This window comes from Opisthocomus hoazin, chromosome 4, assembly GCF_030867145.1.
Source record: "Opisthocomus hoazin isolate bOpiHoa1 chromosome 4, bOpiHoa1.hap1, whole genome shotgun sequence".
NCBI classification, from domain to species: Eukaryota; Metazoa; Chordata; class Aves; order Opisthocomiformes; family Opisthocomidae; genus Opisthocomus; species Opisthocomus hoazin.
In genome coordinates, this window is record NC_134417.1 from 59,282,084 (window position 1) to 59,302,477 (window position 20,394).

Sequence of the window (20,394 nt, forward strand, 5' to 3'; positions counted from 1 at the left end):
ACAAATTGCATCTCACTGCAAACCAAGGCTAGTAGCATTAGGTGACATATGTACTCATAAGGGTAGACTTGATATACCTGTATACTATAAAAGTACACTACAGCATACTGGCCTGAACAGAGCTTTGAGATTTTCAGGTAGTTCTGTCCGACCTGGGTTCATGGTAATAAATATTCCAACTGATGACTTCAATGTAATGTTTTCACCAAGGAAAAAAAAATCTGTTGTAAGAAAGATAACACAAAAGTTTTACAGTTTGATTAGATGTAAAGAACTGCATCATACAAAGCCAGCCATCAGGGGTCAGATGACAAAGGCGCTTCTGGGCCTGGATCCTGTCTCACACAATGGCCAAAAGCAAATGCCCAAGAAAGTTCACTAGAGCTGAGCAGAGGTGTTTTCCTTGGTAAGCACCAGCTTTTAGTAAACTGTGGCTCCTCTGGCCAGCACTGAGTTTGGAAGGAAAAGACTGGACTGTCAGAGCAACGAAGAGTGCATATGGCTGAAGTATGTCTATAGGAGGAATTCTCTTTTGAAACCTGTAGAATAAATGAGATTTGTAAGGATGCAGTGGGCTTGGAAAGGCCAGGAGAAAGCACTAAGCAAGCAGAGAAAGAACAAGGGACAGTGTAAACACAAGGCCTGTCTCAAAAGCACTGGGAAATCCTGGAAACCTTGAGACTTCTTGCAAAGTTGAATCCCACCAAACTCCTCACCCCTATGATGGAATGATTTCACATGGTGAGACTTGAACAGAAGCAGAGATTCAACCGCAAAACTTTAACTGGATTGTTGTAGGACCAGCAGTTCACTCACATTTATTGCTACATTTTGAAGAGAAAGTTATTTTAAGGTAGTATATTACACAGGTGATTTAGTGTTACCATCTACTCCCTCATTGCATTTACAAAGGGTTTCAGAGGAACTTTGCAAGAAGATTTTATTGGCTCAGTATTTAGAGCCTGCAAAGGACAATAAAGGACCACTGCTAAAATACTAATTTCTTTTTCTTGTTCCTAATGGCATTGTGTATAGTCCTGATTTGTACTGCCACCACTGACAGAACTTCTACCGAGATGTGACTGAATTCATCAAAGCATCCCCAGGCTCCTGTCTGGACCAAGCCTTTATAGATATTCCATACAGACTAGAATAAAAAGTGAAAGATTTAACATAATTTTCTTGAAAGCAATGATTTCCAATGTACTTCACATGAAAAAGAAACTGAACAATAATTTCCATACTGCTTAGCAGAACATCTCACCTTGTAATCCATCTGCTCGGAACAGTTGAAGACGTAAACCATCATACCAAGGGCACGGCCTAAATCTTTGGTGGTCTCTGTTTTACCTGTGCCAGCTGGTCCCGCAGGAGCACCGCTTATTGTTAGGTGGAGAGACTGGGTTGGAGTAATATAACACTGGAACGTAAGCAAAGTGATTGTTAGCATTGCAAGGAACATCTGCAATGTTGGGAGGCTTTTTTCAAACCTTACGTTTCATGGGTGATGTATTCAGAGTCCACTTTCTCATTAGAATTTGATGTCCTAAACCACAAATGTACCTCTTTCACATTCATGTAAAATTGTGATGTGGCACTACTTGGAAAATGCTTATTTTAGACATGAAAACCAACCACATCAACATTTTTTAGCAAGAAGGAATATCTTATCAGTGGTCACACAAGACAGGAAACAAGAGGCTGTAGTGGCCGCTTTGCCTATTTAAAAGACTTGAGCCCCAGAATTGTCCCAGTCAACTGTGGGCCATAAGCACTAAGCTAGACAGGATTGCTGGGTACATCTTTTTGGATCATTGATTTTGACATGAAATTCCATTCTGGAGTCAAAATATTTCCACAAAAGAAGCTTCATTGTATGTGGTGTGAAAAAAGTAATAGTTTGGACACACACAAAAAAATAATACTCTTGCTGAAAACTCCTGATTAACCTTGGTATATATACACTCATATTCTTCTTCAGACTAGACACTGAACAGATACATTAAGTTATGCAAGAAATATTTCAGTTATTTTAGAAGTAACGGACATTAAAATCACACCATTACTTAAGTATGCACACCTACATGCACACACATGCTCAAATATATTTTGTTTTAATGACGTAATAAAATACAGATGAATTATGAAAGAATACTGAACTTCTAAAAAACATTTAACTTTTTATTCATTGAAACAGATAAAGCAGACACTGTTATTAGTAACAGTCATTACTTGTCAGTCAAAGGTGTAATAACTAGCCGAGGGGTATTTCCCAAGTACTCATAAAAGTACTGAAACTGAGCATCACAAATGTTGGCAAAACAGTGTTTCTGGGCATTATCCCATCTGTGGCGTAGCTGTTACAGCCAAGCAAAAGCTCGGGAACTGGTGACCTAAAAAGCCATTGCAGAGCCATCAGGCCAGGTAGGAGCTCTTCAGATGAAAGAAACAAGACCCATGAGACAAAGCTACAGCTGTCAACAGTAGGGCTCACACCTCATTCCCAGTCATTTATGAATAATAACTACTACTACCAATTCTAAAGGCTTAGACACACCTCGAGGCATTTGTGCTTTTATACAGATGCAAATGTAATAAGATCTTTTTAATAGAGCTATTACAGCAGAACACATTGCCACTTATTAAATCAAGACCTCTCCTTACAAACAATGCAGTCTTTGCCTGGGAGCAGACATTACTTTGACCAGAATGAGTTTCATTTAACTCTCAAGCCTTGTTTCTTCTTATCTTCATACCATCTTAGAAACCCATTTTATTTCTGAGGCTGAGCAAGTCAGAAGGAAAATGGGAATTCTTTCCTATTTCAACACCCATCCAGTGAAACATTTTGTGCATTCAAACCAGCAACATGTGCCAGCCACCTTAGTGTTACCTGAACAATTTTATACATAGGGCGAGCACTTTGGTTTAAATAATCCTCCAAAATGGTAATTGCATGCACTTGTAAAGAGTCACCCCAGGAGAAGAGTGCCTTGCTCTAGAGATGCACGTGTATGCCTCTAAAAGGAGAGCAAAAGCACACTGCGAATGACTGAAGATGGAATAATTAAAAGCAGAATAACTAAAGACATTTGAAAAAAAAACCACTCCGATTGCCCAAGGACTCTCTGCACTCAGTTTTGTGATCTGAAATTTAAAGGAACGATCTGGCTGCTCGCAGAAAGCCTACTAAAAGCTTGAAGAATTCTCAGAAGTAAGGTAAAAGTTGACATCTGACTTTTTTTAGGCAACTTTTAAATTCATAAAGCAGTAGCCTGTAAAAACACAGGCAGGGCACACAGGTCTGAAGCAGGCTGTCTTCATGATTATAAATACTCCACCTCCACTGTCCTAGTGCCCACATGCAGATTCAGACTCAAACTTGGCTTAATTACTATGAAGACCTGTCAAAACCACTAAAACTGTGCATGTAAAATATAGCCAATCCAAACACATTCCTTCTGAGCTACAAGGCTTGCTACAACATCTCTAGCATCAACATCTTATGGTGCAAATGGTCATGATTTTCTGCCGATCACCTGAGGAAGCAGCACAGTAATACAAGCATTTAGCTGAGTGACCTGAAAAGATTTAGGTAACCCTCTAAGACCAGATGGATCCTACTACCATGTACTATTATTGCTACTAGAAATTAGTTCTGTCTACATCATTAATTATATCACTACAAAAAACTGGCTTGTATATACAACTTAACTGATATTAAACATGAGATGCCAGAAGAAATCCTCGTGTAAACAGATATTGAACCACCTCCAAAACAATGACAGTCCAGATGAGCACAAATACTGAAGACTGTCAGCTAGGCAGGGTAGGAGGAATGGACAGATAAGAAGATGTGCATGAAGCTGAATTGTAAATTTTGTTGTTACAATCTCCATAGAGATATGCACCAGACTCTGTAAAAATTGTACTAGTTGCATGAGAACAAATAGACTTTAGGAAAGATCAGCGACTTACATTTTAAAAAGAGGCAAAGCAATGGTGGGAAGATCACAAAATATGATATGAACGATTATACAGTTACATAGTAGAAAGACCCAATGCAATTTTTCAGGTTTCATATTAATAGGCAAGAAAAACAAACAGTTACTGCATGTAATTCTAAGGAGACAAATGTAACTTTTATTAGAAGTATATAACTTATTGGGTAGCTAGTGTGAGACAGAACTATGCTTGTACATGTTTTAAAACTCTGGCTTAAAAATGGGTGGTGCATTAGTGAGACCTTAAACACTACACTTGCTGTATTGTTTTTACATTATATACAGAAACACCTACTGGTGCTGTGTTCACTAAGACACAGTTAAAGGCCCAGAAGACAATACTCCATGCTAACAAATTATTTGAGAATCACAGTCTAAAGCCTTAACAGGTTTTGAAAACGCTTACAAAAAATAAACCAGAAGGTAATTTCACTGGACTCCCTATTTTTTTCTGTATCATATCATAAAGGACATATCAATAGCAACATTCTCAACAAAACTGTCTAGCAACCTGAAGTATTTATGTCATCTTCCTTTAAACACATCCAAAGCTCCACTTCTTTATGGCAGTGAGGTGCCATCCGCAGAGAGGTTCAGATGATCTTTCTTAGTTCACTCTTATTACAGCAGAACCACTCCAAAGTCCCCACCGCAGGCTGAGGAAGCAGCAACAGCAGGAAACAGTGCTCTGCTCTACTGGCAAGGTGACCACAGAACCACAGCCTGCTTGGATTACATAGAGGTTCATCGCGGACCTGCCTCTGCCTTTCACAGAAGCTAGAGGAGATTGCTTTGAAACAACCAAAAGGAACATTAAAAAAAAGTACAGGAGAAGGATATCCTGGGAACACGTGACAAAATTTGTCTCAGACACAGCAGAGAGAATTTACAAAACAAACAAAAAAGAAGCAAGTCAACAAACCCAAATCCCCAAAACTACGCTACCTATTTTAACATCCTATTTAATAGCCATGAACTGGACTGAAATTTGGCTAACCCTTCATTTGACCTTATTTATACTTCTGTCATTCTGTAGCCAAAAAGTTCTGTATTTTAAACTGTACATGGTGTGAAAGTATTTCTTTTATTTAAGTCTGCTACCTAATACCTTCAGGTAGTCCCTATTAGCTCTTATGAGAAATGGCAAACAAAGATTAATCTTTATCCACCTTCTCTATTACAGGGGTAATATTAGACACCTCTATCAGATTTCTTTCCCCGATAAGTCTCTTTCATATTTCGTATTTCCCTTCAGTAGATGTTCTAGGTTGGAAAAGAAAACTGAAATTACTTAAGAGTTTTCATGAAGAGAAACAATATTCACATCAGGAGAAAAAAAATTCAAAAGAAGCTGGAGGTAAACAAGGGCAAAGCAAAAATCAAACTGCAGAAGGAAACCCTTCTGAAATGGGACTACAATTGATAATATTAGAAGTAAAATGTTTGGTTGATTTTAAACCCACCAATTTTGTCTTCCTTACACAAATATGTGTTTAGTATCTTTATATGTACTGGTTACATAATCTGTTCTTGTCACACCATCATGGCTGAAGTTTGGCAGTATCTTTTCTTTTACCTTTCATCTCAGTTCAGAATAATTCTACAGAAACCCCAGCAATTAAGATGCAATAACAATGCCCATGAGATAACAGAAATGGAAGAAAAAGGTGTATTTCTTTTTTGAGTAGGTGCTACCAAGACTCTATCTTTTGAAGGCAAAAAAACCCCACAACCGTGCATAAATTTATGCATGTAACAAAAATGGTACATTTTATAGTAACAACATAGGAAGCTTATCTCATTAGTCTTAACAAAGGATTTTCTTTATGTCAACATTCTTCACAAACTTGAAAGGAGAGTGGGTTTTTTTCTTCCTTTTTCTCTCTCCTACTGCCTCTTCAGTAGGATTCTGCTCAGAAGAGCCCTTCCTGTTACTGAGATACCAGACATTGTTTTGGTTTACATATCCATTTGACTTGAAGACATAGGCATACTGTCCTAGAGCTCCAAATATCAAAGTCTGAAGTTTTTCTGTTCACAGACACAGAATAAACACAGACAATACAGTCTTTCCTATGTCTTTATGCACTCAGACATAGCTGTATCTTGGAGAAACTCTAAGAGGCAAGCTGCATATATTTGTTCGTTCACTCTGGGGCCTCCCTGCTGAGACAATCAATCATTAGCACCACATGCAACATTGATTTTATGCAATGTGAATGCTTATCCATTCAGCACTGTTCTGAGAACAATAAGTTATTGTCTCAGAAGCTGCTGATCTGTTCTTTCTGACCTACCACTACCCAGTTAGCACACATACTCGCTGGCCAATTAGCAAATATGAGGCTCAAAACCAGCTAAAGCCCTGTTCAGCTGATAGGGGATATGGGAGAGAGCTGGCAGTCTGGAGAGTTGTGTGCTAAAGGATAAGAGAGAAGGGGATCTGAAAGTATAGTGGAAGATGAAATAAAAGGGCAGAACAAGAGAGGAAGTATTAGAAATGCAACATTCAACCATAGACTTCATCAATTCTGTGGCTTATAGTTCTTTTTTTTTCCTTTTCATTGCTCCTAAATATTTAACTCGCTACACTTCTTAAAAAAACCCCAACACTTACGTACAAGGGGCAGCCAGTAAATGTATTAAGTTATTGGCTCATTACACAGTTTTGGGTCACAAAACATTCTGAAATTTTGAAAAAAACAGTTTTCAGGTTTTTTAATTATTATTTTTTCTAAATTTACATTTTTAAAAGCAGCATTTCATGCTACTGAAAGTGTCTATTTAATCTACATCCTAAAGAGGGCAAAATCCATAAAGGATATTTCACATAACTCAACATACCTGACCACTGCATCCACCCTCTTCATGGAATGGAACATAGTCCTTTTCTCTGCTGTACATCCCAAGGGCAGCATTTCTAGATTTCTCTATATTCTCTTGAAATTCAAGATCAGCAATGTTGTCAAAACGTTTGGTGAGATGATGGGTCACCTGCACCCAAAAATACCAGATGTATAAGGAAACCATTTACCTTAGATTTGTGTCAATCATACTACTTTAATGTGTATTTCTATTAAAGTGGATGACTACCACGCTAACATTTGCTACACATAATAAGATTTGGCATTTCGGCAAAGTTTAACGCAGTTCTTCGCATCTAACTGGATAATGGGAAGTCTTTGCACTAATCTTACAATTGTGTTTCTTATTCTAGTGCTTCCAGCACTTCCATAATGCCTCTATTGACCTCAGCAAGATACACTGAATGACCAGGTGATCAGTCAGCATTCCTTACATTTTAAAGACAATAAAAAAATTAACCCTTTTTTTTTTTCCATAGTATTAGAACACTTATGCCAACCGAACAAGTAAGAACAGTACTTCTGATTTCCCTGGTGGCGCAGACTGACACGGCAACACCATCTAATCATCCATGATCACTACACAGGAGGTTTTTATGGGAAAAGCTGGGGGTCACAGATAAAGTAGTGAAAAATTCTGCAGGACAAAGATAGCTCAATATAAAACTAAGAAGTCTTGAAATTTTTGTTAATTATGGCTAGTGCTTATTTCATGAATTGACAGTTCAGGTCCAAATGTCTTGTGTAACTACACACCTCTACAAAGACCATGGACTTTGAAGATCACTGTCTACACACCAGTATGCTCTATGCCTGACAACTAGAGCAGAAGATTTGTTTGGTTGCCCTTCTTATATGTGGTGTATAGCAGTGAGTGGGTGATACAAATCACTGAGATTTAGTTACATGAAGAAGCTGTGAGACTCTACCACCATGTTTGAAAAGGCTCAGTGTTCAAGCCTCATAAGCTTTTCATCCTCTTGGAAAGTATCAGTTCTTCTGTTACATGTCACACTGCATCTAAAAAGGCTTTGCCCGAGACACACCAATAACTCTAGCACTCAGAGAATTAATGGCCATGGCTGGATAGTCACTGAGGCCAGGAGTATCATCTGGCATGTAGATAACATAGTATAAAGCTTCTGAAATACATCAAAGTGCCTGTGCTGTTACACAGATTGGTCTCAAAGTGTCACAAAACCTAGCAGATTATTGTTCAAGGGAGGAAAACAGAAGGATGGCTACAAAAAAACAATGGTCAGCAGCTCAGTCAGTAACAGCCTAACAGAGACCATCGAACTTTCAGTCTTACTTATCATCGCTACGCGTAGCATGCTTGAAATTTCATCAGTCCATGCCAGAAAAATAGATTTGATGATCACATTGACCTTTTCCATTTCTATTCCTGCAAATCTACAATCCAAAAATCCACATAAATACAAGCTGCACATGGCTAAATTTACAGCAAGTGAGAGCACAGGATTTGTAACACTTCTCCTCAGAGCGATGGTTTCATCTCTCCTTGCTGAACACCTTGTACTTGTCCTAGCTGGGGAGAAAAATGTTAACTACCTCCTTTACACAAAATGTTCCTATTTGTAAAGTAAATTAACCCTCAGAAAAAAAGGTGTAGTTCTACGATGCTATCTCCGCACACGGCTAGCTGGAAAACTTGCCTTTCTGTAGATGAAATGAAGCACAATAGCATGTAAGGAGGTTCACCTGTTTTGGTTGTGTTCCTTTTGAAAGGAGAGCTTTTTCGCCAGAGCTTTTTCACAAAGGGAAAATCTGAAAAGAAAACAGAGGATTTAACAACATGTGCCTTTAATCACCCTAAAGCCAAGAATTCCCTCCCAGATAAAGAAAAAATCAGACCAAACAGTAAGACACAGCAATACAATCCACTTCTGATTTAAAATAATGACAACTACAGCTGTAAGGAACAGAAAATGTGGCAAACCTGACATGTTCTTTTCTACAAACTGAAAGAGAACATGCTCTTTTTACTCATTCAGACCAAGGAACCCAAGAGAACCAAACTGTACCAGAAAAGTCCCCGAAAAGGTAAGTATGGGTAGGTGGATTCCAAAGAGTCCAGCCTTAGAAAGTAAATGACAAGAACAAAATTTGTTACTTGTCAGGGCAGGCGTCTGCATGTATATTAAAGAAAAAGAAGAGGATAAGAGAGGAGAAAAAGGCTAAGAACCAGTCTAAAGGGGGAGAAAAACAACCACTTTTCTTAAGATGCACACATTTTCTTTTGTGTATGAAGGAGAACAAACATGAAAACACATGTTGGTATTGACACAAAAAGTAGTAAGAATCAAAATACTCAATTACATGCCTAACTGGAGAGGAAAAAAACCACATTTATTTACATGTGACATGCACTTTAGCTATTAGCTTGGTATCTCTCACAACAAAAGTGACATCTCAAAAAACAGGTTTGCATTTTGGCTTTTTGTTTAACTTCCTATTACAACTTTTTCCTGAAAAGAGAAGCAGGCTGTGACTCCAAGTATCACTGCTTCTACAGGTAGGAAGAGTGCACATCAGCGGTAAGTTCAAGGCATACCTTTAAGCGTGTTGAAGGAGAACCTTCGCTGTACACAATCCACGATCTCCTGCTGTAAGCATGAAATAAAGGCTCCTGGCTCTCAGTTTGTGGATAGGGACAAAATGAATTTGATCCAAATTGAACATATTTTTAAGACCTTTGATATTTTTTACATAATGTAATCCATAAGTAAGGAACCAAGGCCTAAAATGTAACTGATCATATAAAAAGCACTGAAAGTCTAATATGTCAGATAGCAATAAATGACAAAAATATTACCATCAGATCATCTTATATCAGTATAAAAAGCAAATGTGACCACCTGACAGCTCTCATTTCCTGACTGCTCCAGAACTACAGTTTAGAGCAATTCATAATCATACTGGAAATTTTACTTGTACCACAAAGCTTCAAATTTTTCATACACCTTTGGCTTGGTTGTAACTTCCATCACATTTTTGGTATTTGTTATGTCAGTGACCAGCTCCCATACAGAAGTGCAAGGAAGTTATTGCCACATGTGGAATTCCCCTCAGATTTTTTTCTATTTCATACTGTTTACTCTACTGGGACAAGAAAAGCACTGGGAAAACGATTTGGAAGAAGGGACCTCACCATCTCGTTTTAAGTTCTATTTCTTAAACGGGGGAGGGTGAGGGTGGGTGGAGAATCCATAAACACCTATTTTGACAGTGTTTAGACTCAATATGAAGGAAACATACAATGAACAGAGAACTAAACTGGAGGAAAGCAAATACCACTGATTATACTTTAAGAAATCTTCTAACAAGATAAAAATGACAGATTGTAACAGAGACATTAACTTATACAATAATTTGGCTCACGCGTGCAAGCCGAATGCCTTTTTCAACATGCACCATGAAAAAAATTCTGCATGTTAAACATCATGAATAACTTCACTGGTCTTAACAGGGTTCTCAACATGTACAAAACTATGAATATAGGGGGGTTTGGATTTTTTTTGCCATATAGTTAGACATGCTGCTGCCCACATTGTTAAAATTGCAGATTTAAACAATTAGAATGGTATTTGAAATTTTAAATGTAGAACCTTCCCTACATAAAATTATCATATCTTAGCTTTTCAGAATTGTGCAAAATGAGAACTTTCCCTGGCATACGTGGATTGAATTGTAGGTATATTGGTAACCCACAAGTTACTCTCTTTACTAAGCAAGGCTTCAGTGACTTTTTTTGGTCAAAATGAACAATGAAGGCACAATATTTTGTGTAAGTTCAAATGTTTAGGTTCATTGCTGTAATCACCTTTGGCCAATAATAAATAAGAGACTTGTATTTCAACTATCATTGTCCTAAATGATAGGGCGTTTGGCAGAAGGGATTTCTGTAACTCAGAAGTATCGTATCTCTATGTGACTCCAGGAGGTTAAAAAGCTAACAAAGCGTAAAGATATTAAAGTCATGCGAAGGAATGACCTGCAGAATTTTGTCACAAATCATGGTTTGTGACAATGGGTAAACCAGCAGTTGCCAGTCCATGCACAAGGAAAGCAACACAAATAACTGCTTTGATTTTAATAACAAATAATGCAAAATCCACTTCTGATTTTCCCTCAAGTAAGCCTGACACTCTTGTAATAATGTTAATTCAGTGGGTTAGAAGCAAGCCTATCAAATAAATACTCAAACTAAAAGTCAATACAGTATTATTTCAAAAATATCTATTTAATTACCCACTTTAAATAATTCAAATGCAAGATACAAAGGGATATAAAACACTAACTCTACTAACTTTGAAGTCGCTGTTGATTTCATCAAATCTGTTTGCCTCTTCAGGCAGCTGGCTTCTAGTATCTTCGGAGCCAGTGAAAATACCTTCTAGATGAGACCGCGTGTGTTGAATGTCCATCCAAATGGATATGACAGAATCTGCCATGTTTAATTTATTTTGCCAACTTCTCACTTGTTCAATGAAATATGCCACATATTTACTTTTTAGAATCATTTGCAGATGAACCTAGGTAAACAAAAAACAGTGAAAAACTGCACTCAAGAAAATAATTAATCAAATAGAGGAACTAGAGCTAAGAAGAGTTTTAAAAAATTCTCCTGTAACCTGTTATTATTGTATATCATAACAGAAGACATCTTTAAGCACTGCAAATGGACAGCATATTATTAAATGATAAAAAAAACCCAACAACTAAGAAAATATAAGCTTAGAAAGCTGTCATTTTGTTAACTCCTACATGGAGACAGGAATATATAACACATAATTTCCCAGGACTAACATCTGGAGAAAACAACTCTCTGCAATAAAGATTTAGGAAAAATGTTTTAACTAACAAAGTGTATCAAGGGAGTGAATAATATTGATATACTAACAGTGTTTCTATTAATTCCAGTGTTTCTATTAATTCTATTAAATCCTTACTTGATTGTTATCTAAAGTTTCAAGCAGCTGTTCATCTGACTTTAATAAAGGAGCTCCATTCCTATGATGCTCCTCATAAGAAAATTCAATGGCAGCCCATGTTTGGCTGATTTCTGTCAAAATCTAGGAACAAGAAGAGTAATAATAACATCTGTCTGTACATATCACATTTCATATTTTCAGTTTCATATTTTGAGTTGAGAACTTTAATTAAATTGTATTTAACTCATAGTGATAGTAAACTATACCACAGATAAGAAGTCAGTTACATTAGGCTGTGAATTTTGCTCCATAGGTAAGTCACATGAAAATATTCACTTCTATCATTAATTTATTGAAACAAAACTTAATCAAATAAATACTTTGTTACATACTATTCTGCAAAAACGGAAAAAAGAAATGGGCACCTCTTACCTTTTCAGTACCCAACTCTTTCACAGCGTTGTTAACTATATTTTGGACTTCATCTTCTACTTTATGAAGCTGGAGTCCCAGAAGGTCTGTCAAGGTAGTATCTTCTGCTACTAAAAGCCTGACCTATAAGGCAAAGAGACAGCAGGGAGCAAAATAAGCAGACAAATAAGAAAAATCACACATAAGCATATAACAAAGTTTTCAAACAGTATCCATTTAAAAAAACAACGAAATAAGTTATATGCACTCCAGATACTGGATATACTTTCAGATTTGCACCAAACCCATGAACTTAATCAGCCTAGATGAAATACTTCTTGATGCTGTTACCGTATTTTTTCATTTTTTTCTTGTACTGTGACATACTCTGTATCACAGCACTAAAAGGCAAGTTCATTTGCACAGCTGCCATTGAAGTTGATGCAAGCTGCAGACACGGTTTTTGCACACTAGAAATCTTTGGGAGTGTGGGGATATTGGCCATATTTTGTTACTGCTTTGTAAGATATCAATTTAAAAAAAAATTTCAAGATTTTCATGAAGGCTTTCAAAAGAGAACAGTTTTTCATTTCTTGTTTAAAAAAAAATCACAAAATTTTTGTGCTAGGCCTGTTTAGGAGCTCTCTGCATTAAAAATAATTTAAAATGTGCTTTTATTAAAACTGTATGTGAAAAATGCTTGGTATATTGGAATGGAAACATTCTGTTACACTCACTTTCTTCTGTGCTTTTCTTTCAGCTTTCCAGCTTCAACTTTAAAATGACTTAAAATGGAACTTCAATTTCTTTTTTTTCAAAATGGCTAAACAATTTTTTATTCAAAGTTTGAAAACCTACAACTGGTCCGTGTCATAGCCTAGGAACCAAAATCACTGGGATTCTTTCTGAGAAATTGAAATAATTTTTTTTTTGTTTCACAGAAAAATCTTCGGTTGTGTAGCTGTATGATCAACCGCTGTGCAAAACGTATACATCTCTCCCCCTCCTTACATGCCTCTCTTTTTTCTGTCTACTGTCAGATCAACAGTTTCCCTATGCACTAATTCTCAAAAAAATTTACTAGTAAGCTGATGTTTCAAGTGGCCTTTCTTTCCTCACTTCCATTTCCCTCTTCCTATCATTTCCTCTGTTGACTATTAAGAAACATTCTCTTTTGCTATCCAGGAAAGTTTCTTGCCACATTGCTTGGTTTTCTTATAAATATTTAATAGAAATTATTACTGGGAAGTATTCCCCTGTCCCATACAAGACAGAGAAACTTTCAAGGTTAGTACTGTTTTCAGGCTCAGCAGGGAGACAGCCAGGTACGAAAGAACCCTCTAATTTAGCAAGGTAGGTCTGCCTTCAGAGAATTAGGTCCTTCTGTCTGAGTAGAGACCACTAATTCACTTCTGAACCCACAAGATGCCTCTGTTCGAAACCTCAATCTCTGCTCCACTTACGTGTTGAACAGTTGGCAGCAGCAGCTCTACCACTTTCCTGACTACTGCTGCTTCTATGAGTAAAGCATGAAAGACCATCACCAGGATCTTTTTGGTCAAATACTTCTGTCACATTCGTGACCTGGTACCAGTGTCTCTGACTGCAGAATTTTGCAACTCCAATATCACCCTCAGTAATGACATCAGGTTCTTCAGCTTTAATGCTAAGCCTCCATATACATCCCAGGAATGAACTTTATCCAAAGACCGCATTTCCTAAGGAAGAAGATTCAAAGATTAAAAGAATTACATTAATTACTTGCTGTTAACAGCCACCTTGTTGATAACCTTCAGAAAAATTTAGGAGGTTTGTCAGAAAGCATGTTTCTTATTTCATGTGCAGGTGTTTGGGATCGCTGTAGTTAGTGCAAGACTAGGGAAGATTTTATTGGGGTCATTGGTTTATGTGACAGATAAAGCAAAGCCTCTGGAAGTCTGCTTTCCGGTATGGTAATTAAAGTAATGGAACTGTATTAATGCTGTTTTTACACAGTGATTTTATGATCACAGTTGGAGCGAATCATTTGCTTTACCACAGCCCTGATGATTTAAGTCTAATTTTCTTATTAATAAATTCACTGCAGATAAAAGTATCCATAAATTTAATACATTCAAAACCACCTTTCAGAGGGGTAAGAAGGACTCATATGCACACTGCAGCATGATGAACATGACACAAGTGATCAGCTCACAGGCAGCGACCAGCATCTTCTCTGTTCCATGACCTGGCATACGTGCCACAGCGCGTGATGCAAAAGCAGCAGAAGAATGCAGTTATCCTAACCTTCACCTAGCTTTTACCAGCCCTGTCACAGAATGCCAACCCCCAGTATCAGAACTGGCTAGGCACAGTCCATAATTTTGAAGCAATTTAAGCCAAGACATCTGCTGTAAGTCTGATTCTTCTCTTACAGAACTACTATTTGGGCATGCAGCCAAACCTATTTGATCCTGAATGAAACAAACATGTAATGAAGAATAAACTTTATCCCCATTAGGTTCAAGGCTTTCTTCCTTCCATACTCAACTACTATACCGCCTATGAATCAAAGCTATTCGTCCAGTGTCCTGCAAATAGCCTGGGAGCCTTTGTTGCTATTTTTGCTTCATACTTCCCTTGTCCCAGTGAAACTGTCTTCTGCAGGGCTACTATCAACAAAAGATTGCAAATACTTCAAATAAAGAAAGTGCCCTCCCTTTTAAAATGAGCACCTTTGCTGCAACTCCCAGCACTCTGGAGTTACATCTAAGAGCAGAACAGATAAACCTCTGCACATTCCACCCATCTTTAAAAATAATGACTTTCATCTGGTGGAGCCTGCCATAAAACGTTACCCTCTTTATTCTTCCACATACTGCCTCAATTCAGAGAAGTGACAGCATGGTTTTACCATGTACATCCACAGGGACTGGAAACTCATTCAGAAGAATAAAGTTCTAAAGAAAAGCCCCCATAACAAAACATGTTCCAGAACATTCAGTCTGGACATGAGTAACAAATCCACTGAAACATCAAAGTGGGTGGGACAAGCGAGGAAGGGGTGGCACCAAGACAGATCAGTTGCAGAAAGAGACAGCTACGGAACCTGCCTTGGCAAACCCTCTGAGCTCCACATCCATCTGTTCCACATTAATCTGTCTCCACTGGGTTTTAGCTCAATCATCAACGCTGCTCTGAAACAGAACGTACAGATAAAAGTGTCAACAACATTTGGTGAACACAAGCTTCTGCTATATAACAGATAAATGGATGCTGGGGGAAAGCCCATCACACAGCAACAGCTCCTGGACCTTATTTTTTCCAACCCTACGCCATCACTACCTAGAAGGCATAAAAAATAATCCAACTTCTCAAAATTCAACCCAAAATCCAAGCATTTAAACAATTTCATACTTCAGTTTTGCTAGGTATACATACATACCTACCTACCTTTCTTGCGCTGTTAAACACACATCTACATCCACTGATAATAGACAGATGCACTTGGGAGATGTGGCAGAAACTGCCCTGCACCCCCTCCTGGCAATACGAATGCTAGGCAAACAATTATGACAAGAAAATCTAGTATATATTTTTTTAACTGCCTATGAAAAACAACTTCTTGAGGTAAACAGAACTTTACAAGGCTGATTTCCTGTACAGGTCTGTTCACTGACTTTTCTGGACTCTTGCTTCTGGTCTTCTATAGATTTCTAATGTATAATCCTCAGTTCTGAGGTGGAATTTTCTGGCTTTCTGAATTTTTACTCAATGATTTTAATTATTCAAGAAAGTTATTGGTATTAAAAGCTCAAAATTAAACTACAAAAGTTGTTTCACTTTGGGATTATCTTGAAATTGGTTAATTTGAGAACAGAGATATTTTTACATTGGGTATTCTAAAACAGCAACTATAATTTCAAAAACAAAAAGATTATGAAAAACTTCAGTATTTTAAACTTTTGTTTTAAATCAAAACTATAAATACTCCCAGGATCAAAATAAAAGTATAACACTCAGAATATATCCTAAATTTATAGTTATTTTTTTAAAATCTTGCATTAATATAAACACCAATATCCCAAACTTTCTTGAGCAACCGCACTTCTTTTCGACATTGTTTCATTTGCGTGTAGTCTGGAACAGCTACTTCAAATAGTTTTGCAGATTCCTGCATTAGAAACATTTCCTTTTCCAGCATCTCAAGCTCTTGATTTGCCTTAAAGAAGAAAAGAGCAGTCAATAAAGTACAGTTACAGAATATATTGAGCTTACCTAAACACAGCATTGAAATCTACGGATCCTGTGTATATGATTCAATATAAGAAAAGCTAACAGCAATTATTGCAAAAAGAGGTTAAAAAACTGCATTTGCACTGTTTCCAAAAGAAAAAAAGAAACACACACAAAGGGCTCTATATCTGAACCATAACAAGAAAAGCTGCATAGAAAACAGTTAATTTATACTCTTGTAGCTAATCTCTTAACATTTTAAATCACTTCTCCTTATTTTAAAGATGTATATGTGTTTAACAAAGTTCCTTCATACTATTTTAAAAAGATCCACTACATCTTCCACTTCAGACTACTGTATTCAAGAGCACATTAGGGTGACTTTTTAAAAGAACATGAATAAAGAATACCAGCAAGTTCTGAAATTTTTTGTTTTATCAGTGAGCATATGTAATATTGGAAGAGAAAAAAGAGGAAAACTAGATTTGGTGGTGCTGGCATTATACCAGCTTCTTGGAAAAAAAACAAAAAACAAAAAACAAACAAAAAAAAACCCCAAACCAAAAAACTCCCCCCCCCAAAAAACCAAAACCCAAACCAAAAAAACCCAAACCAACAAAACCCCACCCAAAACCAAAACACCCCAACCCACAAATACTTTAATATTTACATAAAAATATAATTAAATTTAGTACTGAAAGATTAGAAGCAAATATGTTTTTCTGAGATTACCCTACCAAGACGAGCATATGCATTTTCCGCACCAAACTGAAAGGGAACTTCCATTTTAAATCTTTCTCCGAATTCCATCTGCTTCCCCTGATGAAACACAAGTAATGACACCTGTCACTGTTCACATTCTCATAAAAAAAAAAAACAGAGATAAAAAAGACTGACCACAGAATTCAACGTACATTAAGTAAAGTGCATTTTCTATGATTCTTCTGACAACTGCAACTTGAGAGGCCTGAAGAGGAGTTACTTTGTGTTTTACTGACACAGCTTTCTTCTTAACGGCATTCCATTTTTCAGGTAATTCCTATTTAACAAAGTAAAATTATCTCTAAAGAAAAAATATTACATATGGCAGAAAAAACATCAGTAAAATTGTGTATTAACAGTAAGGATACCCCAACACCTGCCTACAAATAAGAAATTATAGTGGAGAATTTACTTAACTATGTCGTAGCTTTTACTAGAATTTTTGTCACTTGTAAAAAAATTTATTTTATGGATCATTGGTAATCATAAGCTACTTGAACTAAACAAACTCAGTTATTTTATGTATAATCACATAAAACTTCATTCAAAAATACACTGGGAATCTTCCACACAGCAAAACAGAGAGCTCCAGTCCTGCTGCTTTAATACACTTTCAAATATACAAAGCTGAGCTGGAAATAGCTTTCTCATTCTACAGTCTTCCCCAAGATCTCTAGAAAAAACATTCAGTAATCCATGTGAAAAGAGCCATTCCAGCAGGATGAAAAAAAATACCTTGGCAGGCTCTTTGTCTGTGGCAACAGAAAGTACAAGAAAGAGAAGCCTGAATCCAAGTCACTCCACAGTAACTAGAAGACTAGTTTAAGGTATGCATCAAAAATCGTAGATTTATTTTCCTGGTCATCCCCTCAATCTGGTTTGGACTAGATAGACACAGAAATGGGAGTTCCACTGTGGACTGGAAAACTCACTGCGACTACTGAGAAGTCTTCATTTTGACTGATTAGATTATCTGATGAAAAACATTTACTGAACTTCTACCCAATTCTATTTTTCACTATTTACAGTACACTGCATCTCCCAAAACAGACCAAATAGAGGTCTCTCATATGTAGGTGCTGATCTAAAGCCACAGCTTACTAAGCTCTTTTAGTGTCAGCACCAACCACGGCAGCTGCAGTGCTTTCTCACCTAGTCCTACCGCCAAGTTTTGTTTAATTTGGTTAATTCCCCCAATTTCACTTGCTACCCAATGCAATTATAGCTGGAATGGGTGTGGGTTAGAATAATACAGAAACAAGTGGCTGAAATGTCTGAGAGACAGCATCACCTGGCAGGCATCAAATCCCAGCTTTTGTACCCACATTCAAGCAGAGCCCCAAACGACTGCTAACCATGTTAACGAAGGTGAAGCAACGTAGGAACATGCACTCACTAGAGTTTCCATATAGCTCAGCTCCTGGGAGGAGGCTTATGAATGTGAACGTGATTTGATCAATAAAAAATAATAATAGCAAAAAATAACTACGGACCTCATCAGAACAAAATGTAACAGATCTCTTTTTGAACTAATTTTCCAATATTCACATGCAACAATTCTTTTAAAGAACATAAGAAGAGCTACCTGGTTTTACAGCTGGTAATTGAGAAGGAGAGGAAAGAGGAGAATGGAATTATTTTGCATCGCTGAGATCAAGTACTGCTACTCTGGGACCATATACGCACATACGGAAACATGATATATTATTTTTGCTACAGTACCTCTAACTGGGCACAAACTTCGCCTGGCATCTTCTGTCCATAGCTTTCTCACAGTGCAACCATCTCTTTTAAAGGTTCAAAGAGTTCATCAGCAGTTGTCTGCCTCTCTTTCACAGCCAAGAGGTGGCCCATGATTTCTACCAGCACACAATAATCTCCCTCCGTCATCTCTCTTTGAAGTCCAGAATCTGACACTTTTATAAATTCTTCTAAATCAGTCAGACTACCAAAGAGAGAAAGGTATGATCATGAACAGAGTAAACCTTCCTTACCATAGTGAATAAACATGCACTGGTGCTACTAGTGGCACTTACACTGTTTAAAAAAAAAAAAAAAATTATTTATAAAATAAAATAAAAATAATATAGTTTTATTATATCATTTTAAGAGATTTTGGTCCTGACTTCCAGAAATGGCAAGTGCTGCTATTGAGAATTAACCCAACAGGATAAGCAACTACAATATCTGGAAAAAAAATTCAAAGAAAAAAACCCAACAACCAAGAACTAAAAACTCACTAAGAAAATAACAATACAAAAGCTGCAAACCCATCTCATTGAAGTAATACATGTAAGAAGACCCCAAGCTTACAGTTATTGCTTTAGTGCACGTAAACATGCACACACACACTCAATTTTACCTAACAATGACAAATCTCAAGAGATACTCCTTAAACATCCAGCTCCGTTTCTTAAGTGTTTAGCAAGCTCATTTTGAAAGGCTTCACATCCACTTTAAACCAACTTTCAAAAATTTTTGAGTCTTCAAACTTGCTTATCTGAACATAAAGATTTTCATAGTTGTCAATCTAGAGCAGAAGAGAGAGAAATGAATGCATATAGTCTTACAATTCCCTCCACCCCAAACAGGCAATTACTCTCTTGCTTGATCTTTAAATAGTTTAACAGTGGGAGGCTGTTGAGAGAATTTGTCAGTAAGAGGCATCTTTGTGGATGCTAAACCATGGCCATGGAGAAGGAATTGTAGCATGAACTTGGACTGATCCTCCAGCCAGAGAGATGCATAGCTAGCAAGAGATTTTTTGTGCTCCAAGGCTTTGCTGGTAACATTTGCCACTCTCTCCATACTCTGCTGCCTGATTACAGATGAATCAAACAGCTTGTCCATATCACTCTAGGCGTCAAAAAAAAAAGTTTTGTTATTTCGGTATGCAAGACAGTAATATCAATCAGTTAAATTTACATGCAGTTGAAAGACTGGAATTCCACCCTTGTTTCCCAGAGATCTATTAGCAGGAAAAATTACAACTGTCTCAGCTGTTCCTATTTTGGTTTATGTTTTGTTATATGAATGCATAAAACCAAATTGAACACAAACCCTTTGCAAATTGTTCAAAGCTGATCTTTTCATGGACTGTATATAATTCTGACCACCAGTTTAGTGGATGCTCCATTACTTGTCTATGAGATTAAGTTTCCACTACCTGCAGATTTACAAACT

The 20,394-nt window shown here is 37.0% G+C and overlaps 1 protein-coding gene across 1 annotated transcript in view; it reads right to left on the reverse strand.

Moving 5' to 3' along the window:
- Positions 1–20,394, reverse strand: part of DNAH11 (dynein axonemal heavy chain 11) — a 69,137-nt gene that overhangs the window by 45,430 nt on the left and 3,313 nt on the right. The window contains 15 exon segments of the mRNA XM_075417904.1: positions 1,265–1,420; positions 6,849–6,998; positions 11,200–11,424; positions 11,842–11,964; positions 12,256–12,378; positions 13,801–13,835; positions 13,838–13,952; positions 15,327–15,410; positions 16,277–16,435; positions 17,182–17,268; positions 17,378–17,488; positions 18,934–19,156; positions 19,574–19,630; positions 19,632–19,741; positions 19,819–20,067. Of these exon segments, the coding sequence (XP_075274019.1) occupies positions 1,265–1,420; positions 6,849–6,998; positions 11,200–11,424; positions 11,842–11,964; positions 12,256–12,378; positions 13,801–13,835; positions 13,838–13,952; positions 15,327–15,410; positions 16,277–16,435; positions 17,182–17,268; positions 17,378–17,488; positions 18,934–19,156; positions 19,574–19,630; positions 19,632–19,741; positions 19,819–20,067 (2,007 nt within the window).